The 13,923-nt window shown below is 43.6% G+C and overlaps 1 protein-coding gene across 1 annotated transcript in view; it reads left to right on the plus strand.

Moving 5' to 3' along the window:
• CUBN (cubilin) overlaps window positions 1–13,923 on the plus strand; it is a 152,972-nt gene that overhangs the window by 111,320 nt on the left and 27,729 nt on the right. Inside the window, exons 51-55 of the mRNA XM_033076268.1 lie at window positions 416–537; window positions 2,352–2,577; window positions 4,457–4,644; window positions 8,805–8,961; window positions 10,002–10,151. Of these exons, the coding sequence (XP_032932159.1) occupies window positions 416–537; window positions 2,352–2,577; window positions 4,457–4,644; window positions 8,805–8,961; window positions 10,002–10,151 (843 nt within the window). The remainder of the gene's footprint in view (window positions 1–415; window positions 538–2,351; window positions 2,578–4,456; window positions 4,645–8,804; window positions 8,962–10,001; window positions 10,152–13,923) is intronic.

Below are 13,923 nucleotides of genomic sequence, written 5' to 3' on the forward strand. Positions count from 1 at the left end.
ATTTTATGTGCCAGAACAACTACTCTTCCTGTCACAGCTGAATTTAGCCTTGGGGCTTATCTAGACACATCAGAAACTTTTTTACTTCATTGTGTTGGTCCAAGGCACTGGTTTGCTTAAGAGTGAGATAAACAAATGGATGATAAGGTGGAAGAGGCAGATGTGTCAGCTGGCAAAAGTTTTGTAGTTATATTAAGTATCAGGATGCAAAGTTTCAAGGTCATTGCATCCTTTTACTCAGTATTCAATGACAGATTTTAAAACTTGGAATTTCCCAGAAAAATTGTTCATCTTTGACTCTATCAGGACATCTCAAATATATTTTATTATTATTAAAATCTGAATAATCTTCCATTCATTTGATTATAGTGTTCTGGTTTGAAAATGTGTTGAAATGTTACTTTTTTTTCTGCAGCCTGTGGTGGTGTACAGTCAGGTGAAAGTGGAGTTATCTCAAGCCCCAACTACCCAGAGCCTTACAGCAATCTGAATCGCTGCTCCTGGGTGTTGGAAGCCCCTGAAGGCAAAACCATCACTGTGAGTAACATGTCACAATTGCGTGCACAGCAGACAGTGTGAGAAGTACCTTCTGAGTTTTGAGGAACAGATTTGAGACAATTTGGAAAATCAGAAATGTGGAATAATGAAATATCTTCCCATTGATTTTACCTAAAAGAGGGAATGAAGATAACACAACAAAACTATTTGAAGATTGTCCTTTCTGAAAAACAGAAGGATCCTAGTATAACTTGACTCAAAACATAGCACTGAGTTCTCCTTTAAACAATGACTTTCTATGTTTGCAAAACTTAAATAACTCATTTTATTAGATGTTCATGGATATTCTCACTATCATGAGAATAAACATGGGCCTGAAGGTTTTTCTTCTCTGCAGGAAAGTTTCAAGCCACTAGAAAGTTACTTACTGGTTAGTCTGGAATATAAAATGATTTCTGGTACAAATTACATCACTGAAATGTTGCTCCAATTTCCCAATAAGTATTAAAATCTGCCTGAGGTGCTACTTTCTTGAGTCCATCTCCTGACAGACCAATCTAAGCACTTTTATGACCAAGCAGTAAAAACTTAATTCATTGAATTATTTGACCGATTCTTTCAAGCACAATCAGTGACATTTATGGTTTCAGTCAGAAAAATATCTGAAAAGCAGTTTTGTGGGAACATATTGCAAATTTTCATATGTAATGCCTTTCATTAATTTTGCTATCATGTTTTGCCTAAAACTACAAAGGTTAGAAATGCAAAACCATAGTCCTAATTCTTCTGCTACATGATATTCTGAGCACTGCCTATGTTCTTATTTCGGGGAATACAGGATTATTTTAGTAGAACACAAGATTTCTATTTAATCCACAAACTAGTTTAAAGCAGAACTAATTTTAATCAGATGAAAGCAGATTTCTGTTTTGAAAGGCCTGAGTAGCAGCATGCTCAGTGAGGGCAGACTAATTTTTTCCAGTATAAGTTGCCAGTTTCAGTTGCTGGAAAAGTTCTGAACTTAAATTATTACAGCTAAACTTGTATTTAGTCTTAGGTTCTTTTGGAAATGAAGACACACAAAAGGTACGGGAAAAATATCCTGTGTGTTTGCTAAACTTTTCTACGAAGATTCTGCTCCTGAAACTAGTTTAAAAATCCCCAAACTGATGGAAACAGAGCCAGGCAGTAACTAGTGTGCATCAATATTTCAACATCAACAAATCCGGGAGTCTACAGGATCAGCAATCTAAATGTTTGAATTGGAAGTCCCACGTATGAGCACATCTCTCCAAGGATAGCTGGCACTGGTGTGGGAGGGAGGCAGAGTCAGGAGCTGCCTGTCCAGCCTGGCCTGTTTATGTGATGCATCCAGACCCACAGGAACAAACCACAGAACTGTTTCTGTTTTGGTGGAAACAAACATTATTTTTAGCAACTGTTAGGATATTGATTCAAAATAATAGGAAGAAAAAAAAAAACCATTACTTTCTGCTTGCATAGCCAGTAATATTTTATGAACAGAAACTCTGAGTGCAGGAAAGTGGTTCAACACCTGTACATATTCAGCACTGTTGTGAAGCACATACTGAGTTTCAAAGTATGGTTAAGACACAATGAATTCAGTTTTGAACCTATGACTTCCACTTCTGCCTGCAGGCTAAGTAGCTGCTGTTAATTATAGTAGCAAGATTCCAATCAATACTTGCAGGAAAGCATCATAAAGCGAGGGTCAGATTTCTGAGTGTACCCAGAAATCATTGTGCCACAATGACTACAGGATCTGATTGGAATTGCTCCCACCCTCCCCTAGAGTGGTTCTGACACCTGAATGTCACCTTTGTGTGTTGCAGCTTACTTTTACAGCCTTCCATGTTGAAAATCATTCCATTTGTAAGTGGGATTCTGTTACTATCCTGAATGGTGGCTCTCCAGGCTCTCCTGTCATAGGAACGTATTGTGGAAACACCTCACCTGGGACTATTCAGTCTGGTTCCAACAAGCTAGTCATCATCTTTAATTCTGATCACTCAGTTCGAGGAGGTGGCTTTTACGCAACATGGACAGCAGAATCTTTGGGTAAGTTTGCATTAAAGAACAAAAGAAAGGCAGACCGTCATCTTCAGGATCTTTAAAAGAAGCCAGTACTACAAAAATCAAGTATTAATCCAGTACTTTCTGATCTTACACAATGAATTCAAATTTGGATCGATTTTGTACTTTTTAAACCTCCTGCTGGCAGTTTCTTGATGGCTGTAAATTGATACCATCACCATTGCCCTCCCGGCAGTGGCATCTATTGTCAAGGACTATGAGACATTTCACTTCATGAATAACAATTGTTCCACAGTTTAATTTAGTTTAAACACTTAAAACCAGGAAGAAGTGCATTCCAAAACAGAGAGGCAGGCAGAACATCTCAAAGAGCACACAGGACAACAGCCTATAACTCTTCACTGTGATGAAGATGTTGGTACACTTGAAGGTGGTATACATGCATTTCTCAAAGCTAGCTTCCTTTTCTTGAAATTATCATCACTCTGTAGCTCACCATTTGTGTACTTCAGGAACTCATTAAAGGACTACAGGTATGTGTAGATGTGGCAGATGGTGGCAGGGCAGAAATTGCTGTGCTTTCCTGCCTCAGTGCAGAGCTGGCATATGCTTCCTACTGTCACCTCCAGCTGCAAACCTTCTGGCTGATCCTGATCATCCTGTCCACTAATGATGTAGCTGTATTCACACAGTTAGGTAAGGGACTGTCTGCTTAAATATATCAATAGTCTGTGCTTGCTTGAATATACACCGTCATTTTAGAAAGTTTTTGACACTGTTCCCTATTGTCCCTGAGATTTCAAGTGCAATGAAGCCCACTCTTCAGTGGTGTAGCAGACAGTAGCCTACATGTGCCATGTGCAAAGGAAGTGTTCTCTCTGGAAGTTTTCATTTCTATATTTACCTAGTTTATTTTCTTCAAATTTCTTCTCATTTGTTCACTGAGAATCTCCAGGTCTGCATTCTGTATGTGTGACCAAAACTTGGCTTCATATCCTTCTAAACACAATTGCTATTTCTAACAGAGAAGAATGAAAAACAACATCTGCCTTTTAAAGCTATTATATTTTTTTTAATTAAGAGGAAGAAAGCTGGATATCACAAACCTTTTTTTTTCTTCTTTATTCATCCTTTTACTACACTGTATCTGAAATAAGAAGGGGCTGCTAGTACTGTATGCATAGCCCTAATAAATTATTCTTGGCTTGGTATTTGCAAATATGTTTCAAATTAACTGAACTTATTCAGTGTAAAATCATGAGCTGCCACAGAGCCATGACCAGCTACTCCCTTTTATAAATGAATCTGTTAACAATTTTTAAAAGCATGTTTTTCAGCCCATCCCATAATTCCACTGAAATCCACAGGGCTGCCTAGGCTGAGGAAGTCGCCATTTTGCCCTGGGTAAACGGATGTAACTTGAATAGATTCACATGTGGAACTGCAGTACTTGCCTGTTGCAGAGTGAGAAGATAAAAGGATGTATTAGTAGACTGTTTTTTCCCCTGGAGTGCTCTTCTGAATGGCTGACTGTCACAATGTGCATGCTCTGAGGCGTGGGGAGGAACCTGCACAGTCTCATACGTATTCCTGACCCTGCACTCTTTCAAAGCATTATTCACTTCAAATTGCCAGGAGTGTATAGATGGACCTTGCAGAAGGCTATGAAGTGGCAAGAATGAGCTTGTGAAGAAAATGAAGTGAAATACAAAGAGACACCTCTAGAGTGTAACTACCTCCCCGCTGCAGGGGTGGGAGGAAGAAAATAAATAAATAAAGTTTCAATGAGCATCAGGGCTTTTCTCTCCCACTTTTGCAGCCACAGATGCAAATAACCATTCTAAGCTGAACACCACTCAAAAAATATTTCAACTTTTCTCCCATCTGCTGCTATTTTTTCCAGGCTGTGGTGGAATCATTCATTCAGATAATGGAACAATCAAGTCCCCTCACTGGCCTCAAAACTTTCCCATGAACAGCAGATGCACATGGACCATCATTACACATGAAAGCAAACACTTGGAGGTGAACTTCCACAGTAACTTCCAGATTCCAGACAGCAGTGGAAGCTGCCAGACCAGTTATGTGAAGGTAAAATAGTTGTTGAGGTTAGATCAGCAGAGCAATGCTTTAATAAGTCATGATTTCAGAACCCTGTTTTGCATTTGTTATGGTTTGGACTGTCAAGGCACAAAATTTGGGATATGTAAACTAAAGTGCTTACATCATACAGTCCATTTTCTGTGTGCTTTGTGAACTGGCCTGTATAAAATTTTAATTTTCATCGGTTCTTGAGGTTCCCCCTCCAGCAGGGTCCCATCAGCCTACATGCAACCCCAAAAATGAAATATATAAAAAAGGCATATATTATTTCAGAACCAGAAAATAATGAGAAAATAAAGCATAAAGAAAAGTTCTTTTCAATTACTCCAGTGAAGAAAAAAATGTGAACTTGACACTATAACTCTACCAAACTTCTTTGTAAGTATTTAGACTGTCCAGGTTGCACTTCTTTTTTGAATTTTCAGAAACAAAGAGAGCAATCTGATCTTTCATATGTTGTCAAGAGCCATTGTTTTCAAAGCAATAGAATAGAGGGGACATGTCTTGAATTTTTCAGCGTCATTTTTTTCTCAGGCATTTGGCATATTTTCAGTGGTTTTGTGCTCATTTTCTCCACAACAATACAACTCTCACTTGAAATAAAGGGCAAACATAATTTTACAACTTGTAGGATGACTTGAGCAGCTGTACGTCTGATCTACACCAACCAACTCACAGTTGCACTCATTTTTTAAGGCTGTGAAAAAAGCCCCACAGCTATTTGATTTCTCTTTATATAACCTGCTCCAGCAATTAATTGATGCAATGTTACAATACATTTCGCTAATTTGAAAGTCTTAATGCCATTCAGTAAAAATGTTTCATTTTAAATTCCTAAACTGCCCTGAATGACGTAAACAAAACTATGTCAGTTGGAGATTTTCTCCATAGAGAAAGATCTGAAATTTTTGATGTCCACTTCCTTTTCCAAATGTCTAATTTGAAATGTTTGAAGGTGTCTGAAAAGCTGTAGAACGATGTAAGTTTCTTCCATTTATTCCAAGCTGAGCAGCCAAAAGAGAGCAATCCAAAATCAACAGTGACTTTGCAAAACCTTGGCCAGGCTATAGACTGTATAAATTATATCCTTTGAGCATCCATTGCCTCAAACACCTGGTCACATGAATGAGGTGATTCATACGCTTACACTTACAGACTAACCCTTGGCTAACCCTTTCCTTTCTAGGATGATTGCTTGGAGAAATCACAGTTTCATGTGGCTGTACTAGTTCCACTCAGTTTCCTTCAAACACATTATTTTAAAAGTCAGATATGATATATTTTGGTATAAATTACAGTGAAAAAACTGTTCAAGCACATCAACAAAAATAATTTTATTATTAGAATAAATAATTCATTACTTAAACAGCCATTTAAAATCCTCAGTCTGTCAATAAACACCCTGATTCAGGAAAACATTTAAATGTTTAGAAACATCAAACATTTGCACCTATGTTTCATTTTACATGTGCCTTGAAATTCAACACTTAAACTATGAGTCTCAAGCACATATTTAAGTACAGTAATTTCACAACCATAAGGCGCACCGGACTATAAGGCGCACCCCCGGGAGTCGGCAAATTTTGCAACTTTGTAGATCACATAAGGTGCACCGTACTATAAGGCGCACATTTTTTTTGCAGTGAAGATCCGCCCCCAGCTCCCCCCGTGCGTTTGCTGGCCGAGGCCCCGCCTCAACCCGGCAGCCCCGACCCCACCTCCAGCCAGGAGCCCTGGCCTCGCAGCCCTGCAGGCACCCAGCGGCCCCGGTCCTGCAGGCACCCAGCAGCCACAGCCCCACGGCTCCACGGGCACCCAGCAGCCCCAGTCCTGTGGCCCCACAAGCACCCAGCAGCCCCGGTCCTGCAGGCACCCAGCAGCCCGGTCCCGCGACCCCACGGGCACCCAGCAGCCCGAGCCCCATGGCCCCGCCTCCACCCGGCAGCCGCAGCCCCGCAGCCCCACCTCCACCCAGTGGCCATGGCCCTGCCGACTCCCCCGGTGGCTCGCAGCTCTCACTTCCGGGTTTGCAAATTTCTGAACTTTGTCCATCAGATAAGGCGCACCGGACTATAAGGCGCACTTCCGGGTTCAGGGGAAAATTTTAGTCAAAAGGGTGCGCCTTATAGTAATGAAATTACTGTAATTACCTGAAGAGGATTTCACTTAAATACTTAACTTGCATGTGCTTCTTAGGATGCATGATTTGAGATTCAATTGGCTATTGGTACAGTTGAAGTAATACAGTAGTTTCACGAATACAAGCCGCACGGATTATAAGCCGCACCCCCGGTGCCTCGACAATGTTGCTGTCTTTGTCAATAGATAAGCCGCACCCCGAATATTAGCCGCACTTTCGTTCGTCGCGAGAATCCGTGCGCAGCTTTCACAAATTGGCCAATTAGTAACAGGATCGCGGCATAGCGGGCTTTACTGGCTCGGGGCGGGGCCAGGCAGGCTCGGCCCGCTCATGGTTGCCGACGGGGCCGGGTGGCCCAGCTCAGCGCCACGGCTCGGCGGGGCTGGCCGGGTGGTGCTGCCGCCGCCGCCGGGCTCGCTGGCCCCCCTCTCCCGTCAGCACCGCCCCGCTGCCGCGTTCGCTCGCCCGGCTGGCGGGCTGCCGCCGCCGCCGCCGGGCTCGCCGCTCACCCCGCGCCGCGTTCGCCCCGCGCCGCTTTCGCGAGCGCCGCTTTCGCGAGCGCCGCTTTCGCAAGCACCGCGCCCGCCACGCGCCGCTTTCGCGAGCGCCGCTTTCGCGAGCGCCGCGCCCGCCCCGCGCCGCTTTCGCGAGCGCCGCGTTCGCGAGCGCCGCGCTGCTTTCGCGGGCGCCGCTTTTGCGGGCGCTGCTTTCGCGAGCGCCGCTTTCGCGAGCGCTGCGCCCGCCCCGCGCCGCTTTCGCAGGCGCCGCTTTCGCGAGCGCCGCTTTCGCGGGCGCCGCGCCCGCCCCGCGCCGCTTTCGCGAGCGCCGCTTTCGCGAGCGCCGCGCCCGCCCCGCGCCGCTTTCGCGAGCGCCGCTTTCACGAGCGCCGCGTTCGCTCGCCCCGCCGGCAGGGCTGCCGCCGCCGCCACCAGGCTCGCCGGCCGCCCCCTCCTGTCTGCACCGCCGCCGCGTTTCCTCGCCCTGACCGGCACTGCAGGCCCCCGCACCGCCGGGCTCCCCCACGCTTCTGGCCCCGATTCTGCTGGGCTTCCCCCGCTGCCAGGCAGCCCCACCCACCGGCCTTCCTGCTTCTGCCATGCTCCCCTGCACTGCTAGCCCCAGTTCTCCCGGGCTCCCCCGCCCTGCTGGCCCGGGCTCTGCCGCCCCCCCCTGCCCCGCCCTGCTGGCTCAGGCTCAGCCGCCCGCCCCCCACACTGCTGGCCCCGCCTCTGCCAGGCTTTCCCACCTCTGCCGGGGCCGGCCAGGCTCCAGCTTGGCTTGGGGCTGCCGCGGGCTCTCACTTCCGTGTTGGCAGCTTTTAGAATTTTGTTAATGTATTAGCCGCCCCGGAATATTGGCCGCACTTGCGGGTTTCCACCAAAATTTTGGTCAAATTGGTGCGGCTTGTATTCGTGAAATTACTGTAATTTAAAACATAATGCGTTTTTTCTTTATTATTAATATATATTTAGTTTTATTATTTTAGTAACTCTACTTGATTCAATTGAAAAAGTGAATGCAAAATTTAAAAAAAAATTATTGGGAACACTAGTTATTATCTGATGCCTATATATTACCCTAGCATGACAGGTTTGATTTTTATTTACTGAATGAGGATTGCTTGTAATAATTCCTTGTATACACAGATATGCATAGTCATAGGTTGTATGGAGTTAAGTAAGCAGAGAAAAAATGGAAGTAGGTAATGATATGCATAAAATGTTTTTCTCTTGTCCTCTGGACCTGATCAGCAAGGGTTCAATCAAATGACCTCCAGATGCCCTTCAGAGGTCTCTGGCAACCTAAATTATTCACTATGACACTCCTTGCAGGAACCTTTTTGTCTTCACTCGCTTTAGTAATTAACTCCAATTTAGGACTCTTTGATTCACTGTGAGATGAACCCTAAGTCTATGGAAAGAAAAATTGCATATGTAATTCCTGTTGGCTTCCCACAAACTACTTTGATTTTGAAAGCACTAAACCATTTCCAATCTGGCCTTGCCAGGTGTGGAGAGGAAATAACGAAGAAGATGCAGCTTTGTTAGCCACAGGATGTGGAAGTTCAGCTCCTGATCCTGTTGTTGCTCCAAACAATGTGATAACTACAGTATTTCAGTCTCAGGATGCTCCTGCACCAGGTTTCTCCGCATCTTTCACAAGCAGTAAGTAATATTAAAGCCAGATGGCTGCTTAATTGGTCCATTTGAGACTAGTTTGACCTGTGTGTAGCAATTCAGACCCCAATCCAACAAGGCATTGAAGCCTCTGCCCAGATATTTAAACCAGGAATTTCCATACTGAATGCGATGAACTCTAGTGTTGGACATGCCCAAGATGCAGCTCTAATTTTGTAGTTATTCTCTGCCATCTTTGCCTTTTCAGTGCTGAAAAGAATGAATAGGCTTTAAATTTTAAAAATTAAAAACTACATGGAAGCTAAAGTTTTATTTTCTTAAGAAGACATTTCTTTAACCAAGGTGTGTGCTTTGTGATGGTCAAACCCATGAGAAATAGAAAAGGTACTGCTCAGCTGCTGTTGGTTGCTTGGGTTTTTTGTAGGATGCTGCCAAAGAAGCCACTTGCCCTTCATGGCATTCAGATTAAAGTAGCAAGAAACTAAGTGCTTTGAGGGAAACACTACTGAAGCACAGAGAATTCTGGATTGAAACCACTTTAGTTTTTATAATGTTTGCACTAATGTTGTCAGTAACACCCAACGATGTCTTAGTGGAGACAGTCACAGGCTTCATATGCCTGTTCCTAATCTTCTACCATCATTTCACTGTGCACTGCATTCTTTCAAGCTTTTGTCTTAAAAAAGAAAAACAGAGGTCATGTAGCTCCTGTGCCCCAGTAACCCCTCCTCCAATTCAGGCACGTTGTATGTACTAAGGGAGATTGAAATTTGCAGGCTCCACACCCACAAGAACAGCAGTGCTGTGCCCTCCTGTTCAGGGGCTGTGGGGCTATGGCCTGATCTTATCCAAGAGTGTGACACTCTAGGTGGGAAAGCCCTACACTTCCCAAAAATGCTGCTCCAGGTATGTGTAAGACCTGCTTTTGCCATCATGGTATGGTACTCTTGCTGGTTTTTTCCACCAGGAGAGATGAGGTCCTTATGTACGTTATTGGGTTTCTTACTGTAAACCCAAAACAGTATTGTCACCTGGATTATAACTGTGCTTTATTTATTTGTTTGCAGGATGTGGAGTAAATTTCACTAGTCCTGAAGGTCGTATTGTTTCTCCAAACTACCCTAGTCAGTATGATAACAACCTGAACTGCAATTATATTATAGATCAGGGACCACAGTCACTGGTGATCCTAGAATTTGAGAATTTTCACTTGGAAGGTAAGTGGTTCTTCATAGTTTCAGTATGTATTATGAAGTGTAATTTATTACTTGAAAACATACAAATCTTCTATCATTGAAAATCGCTGCTGGTGTAATTTGCTGGACCATTCTGAAAGTCTTTTACAGACCAAAATTTATAGTTTCAGGGTGAGTCACAGAGTTTCAGGTTTTGAGTCACAGAAGTCTTCCAGAAGAATGAAGAGATTTCACTTGTTGAGTATCTTGCAGCAATGTTTTTGGGAATTTACCAATTTCTTGGAACATAAAATTGACTGTGGCTAATCTGGGTCTTCGTTCCTGCCTGTTTGTTAATTTGTTTGTTTGCCATTGAGTCTTACAATCTTTTTGATCTTGGGTCAGCTGTTTTGCTTTTCTGTCCATCTGTTCCTTAACTGATAAAACAGATATAAATATACAGTAAATTCACGAATACAAGCCGCACTGAGTATAAGCCGCATCTATGGTTGTTGGCAAATATTTCGGTTTTTGTCCATAAATAAGCCGCACCTGAATATAAGCCGCTCTGTCATTCGCAGCGAGGACCCGCGTGCAACAAAGTTGCCAAATACTAACAGAACCGCGGCAGGGCGGGGTTTACTGGCTCAACTAAGGCTGTGCAGGCTCGGGCCGCTAGGGGCCGCTGACGGGGCCAGGTGGCTCAGCTCGGTGGTGCCGCTTGGGGATGGCCGCCGCCTCTGGGTTCGCTCGCCCCAGCCCCGCTCCCGCTGCGGTGCCGACCGGGCAGGGAGAGCACACCCCGCTCCCGCCGCGGCGCCGGCCGGGCACGGAGAGAGCGGCCCGCTCCCGCCGTGGCCCCGGCCGGGCATGGAGAGCACACCCCGCTCCCGCCGCGGCGGGCGAGCACGGAGCACGCCCCGCTCCCGCGGTGGGCGCCTGGTCCTGGCGCGGCGGCGGCGGGCGAGCACGGAGTGCCCCCTGCTCCCGGCGCCGCGGCGGAGAGCGGGGGCGGAGCCCCCCGCCTCCTCCCCGAGCTGTGGGGATGTCAGCACAGAGCCCCCTGCCTTTCCCCCGCCTGAAGTAGGGAACTCCCCTGCCTCCCTCCCTCCCTCCCCCAACGCTGCCGGCGCTGAGCTGGCCCCACCCATGGCGCAACACAGTATCCAATTTGTAACAATCGTGAAATCCTGGGTTTTACTGGCAGGTGCTCGGCTCGGCACCCTGGCTGGCACTTCTGGGGTTGTAAATGTCAGAAAATTATTCACATATTAGCCACTCCTGAATATTGGCCGCATTTCTGGTTTGAGAGCAAAATCTAAGTCAAAATGGTGCGGCTTGTATTCGTGAAATTACTGTATTCTGTTTTACAAGGAAGTAAGAACACAGAAATATGAAATTAGGTGAAAGACTACAGCAGTGGGAAATGCATAAAAGTGACTACCCTGTATACACCAGTAGAAGAAGTCCCTCTTATGATTATCAAATTTGGCCACATGTAGCCAAGAAATAACAAGTACAGTATCCTGATCACATTGGTGTGAATGGTAAAGCTTTCTCAACCTTGATAAAGTCATATTTTTATATGTGGACATGCCATGATAACACAGAGGAATCAGTATGTCCAAACTACTTAAGGGGCATCACATATTTTAAGGCCATCTTAATCTGGTTCCCTTGAAGTCACCAGACAAAGAAATATTGAGTAATTTGGTACTAAGTTGGGTTGTGTGATTTGAATTTTTCTTCAGACCATCAACAAAGGCAGAAAACAGTATTCTTTTCTTTTCATTTTAAGTTTCCAGACTGCTTTGAATTCAAAAGTATTCTAGTTCATACTTAATTTAGGTCTGAGATAAAAAATTGTTTTTACTGTGATTTTATCTGAAATATTTTTTTCATCCCCTGATACAAATCACTGTTTTAAGAATTTTTTTAAATAAAATGTAAACCACAGAAATTATGTCATTTCTTCACATAGAAGACACTGCTATTATTCAGCAAACACACTAAACATTAGGCTGAATCAGATGGTGCCAATTTTGTCAACTCTTGAGCACATTTACTAATCTGCATTCTGTCTGTGCATTCAGGTAATTTATACATGGATCCAAGCTTTTAGTATCAAGAGGATTAAAACAGAGAGGTGAATGATACAGACATAATAATTAACATAGATCTAAAGAAATATTAAAAATATTCTTGTTCTTGCCGTACAGTTTGTTCCTTTATTTTTATAGGCTTCCTTAGGCTACACGGACTAAAAGTCCTTGGTCACGTGAAAGAACTGTGGATATGAGCTAATGGACATCTGGTTAGCAAGGAGGAAGTATGACACTCCCCAGTAGCTGGTTACTAATATTTTTTACGAAATCTTAAAATAGAGCCCTGCAGTAAAGGAAAATCACCTGGGTTTAAATTGTAAGGATTGAAACCACCATCTTGAAAACTATTATTGAAGAAATTAAAACTTATTCAGCAGTCACACTGTATTTAGCACATGTGCCTAAGGGTTTCCAGTGTGAACTCCATTATTTTTTTTGCACAAGCAGGACAATGTTTGGCAGCATCTGTTAAAAACATTTCTAGCTATTCCGTATGCAAGGAAGCATTGCACCTGCTTAGATTGCTGCTGAGAGTGGCCTTTAAAATTTTAATCGTGCTATTACAGATGTTCTAGATTGGGTTTTAAAGTTCAGCTGCATGTCTAATTAACATAATTTATTTGACCTCTCAAAAGAAATCTAATTTTTTTTCCATAGTAGTTAGGTAAAGAAATGAAATATTTAAAATAATACCTGTAAAGCATGCATATCTCATGGACTTGAACAGGTTGAGGTATCTTCTGCAAAAAATTAGAAGGCAGAAGTTAATAGCCTATAGTGCAGTGACACATTGCTACAAAACAGAATGACTTAATGGGTTAGTCACAGATCTCTGCCCTGTAATAGTTACGTTTTCAGTTATGATGGGATGCCTCTTGTGATTCTAAAGAATGACTGAGGCTGGTAACCCACAGCAGTGATATGGTGTCATTACCTGGAACCAAACAAACATACCATGCATGTACTAAGTATTAAATATGTATTAAGCACTAAATATAGCAACAGAGCAGGAGAGAACTTGGGGAAACTTCCTTTGTTGATTTTGTGGTCAAAATTTAATCGAAACTGTCTGCTTCTTGGTACGTAGAACAATTTTTATCTCACTTTGAGACCCTGAAAAGATACATCTAATTTAATATTCACCTAGATTTATCTCCTAGTGGAGGAGGGCTTTAAACTCAGAACCAAATGTGTTGTGCAGGTGGAGTGAATTACTTTCTGAAAGCCTCCCTCACTCTCTTTACCTATTGACTATTGCAGGAAGCCATAAACAATAGTTTACACAAGATACTTGAGATCTGGGCAGGAAAACATAGGCAAGATTAACCCCATGAATGGAGTTTGGCGTGGCTTCTGTGATTTCCTCGCAGTGTTCAGGACGTTTATTCCTGTGCCAAATTGAATATGGTCGTAGAACCTCTCTTTTAATTTGCCAGTTTCAGGAAGTTGCATAAGCTGCCACTTGCTTCTTGTACCACAACAGTTCTGTTTGGCTATTTTATACAGAACCAAACAAATAGGGGTGAGTTTGTTATCCCAGCCCAACTTCTGCAGTGATGTCTTCATCTGCCCTCCCTCCTTGGATCAAAAGTCTACTAAACTCACATATTAGAATTAGTAAAAACCCCTGATTTGTCTTTATTGTTGGACTTACTATCTAAGAATAATGGCATTCAATTTCTTGTCCATTAGATTTATTCAGATTAACA

Source organism: Catharus ustulatus, chromosome 1, assembly GCF_009819885.2.
Source record: "Catharus ustulatus isolate bCatUst1 chromosome 1, bCatUst1.pri.v2, whole genome shotgun sequence".
Taxonomy (NCBI): Eukaryota; Metazoa; Chordata; class Aves; order Passeriformes; family Turdidae; genus Catharus; species Catharus ustulatus.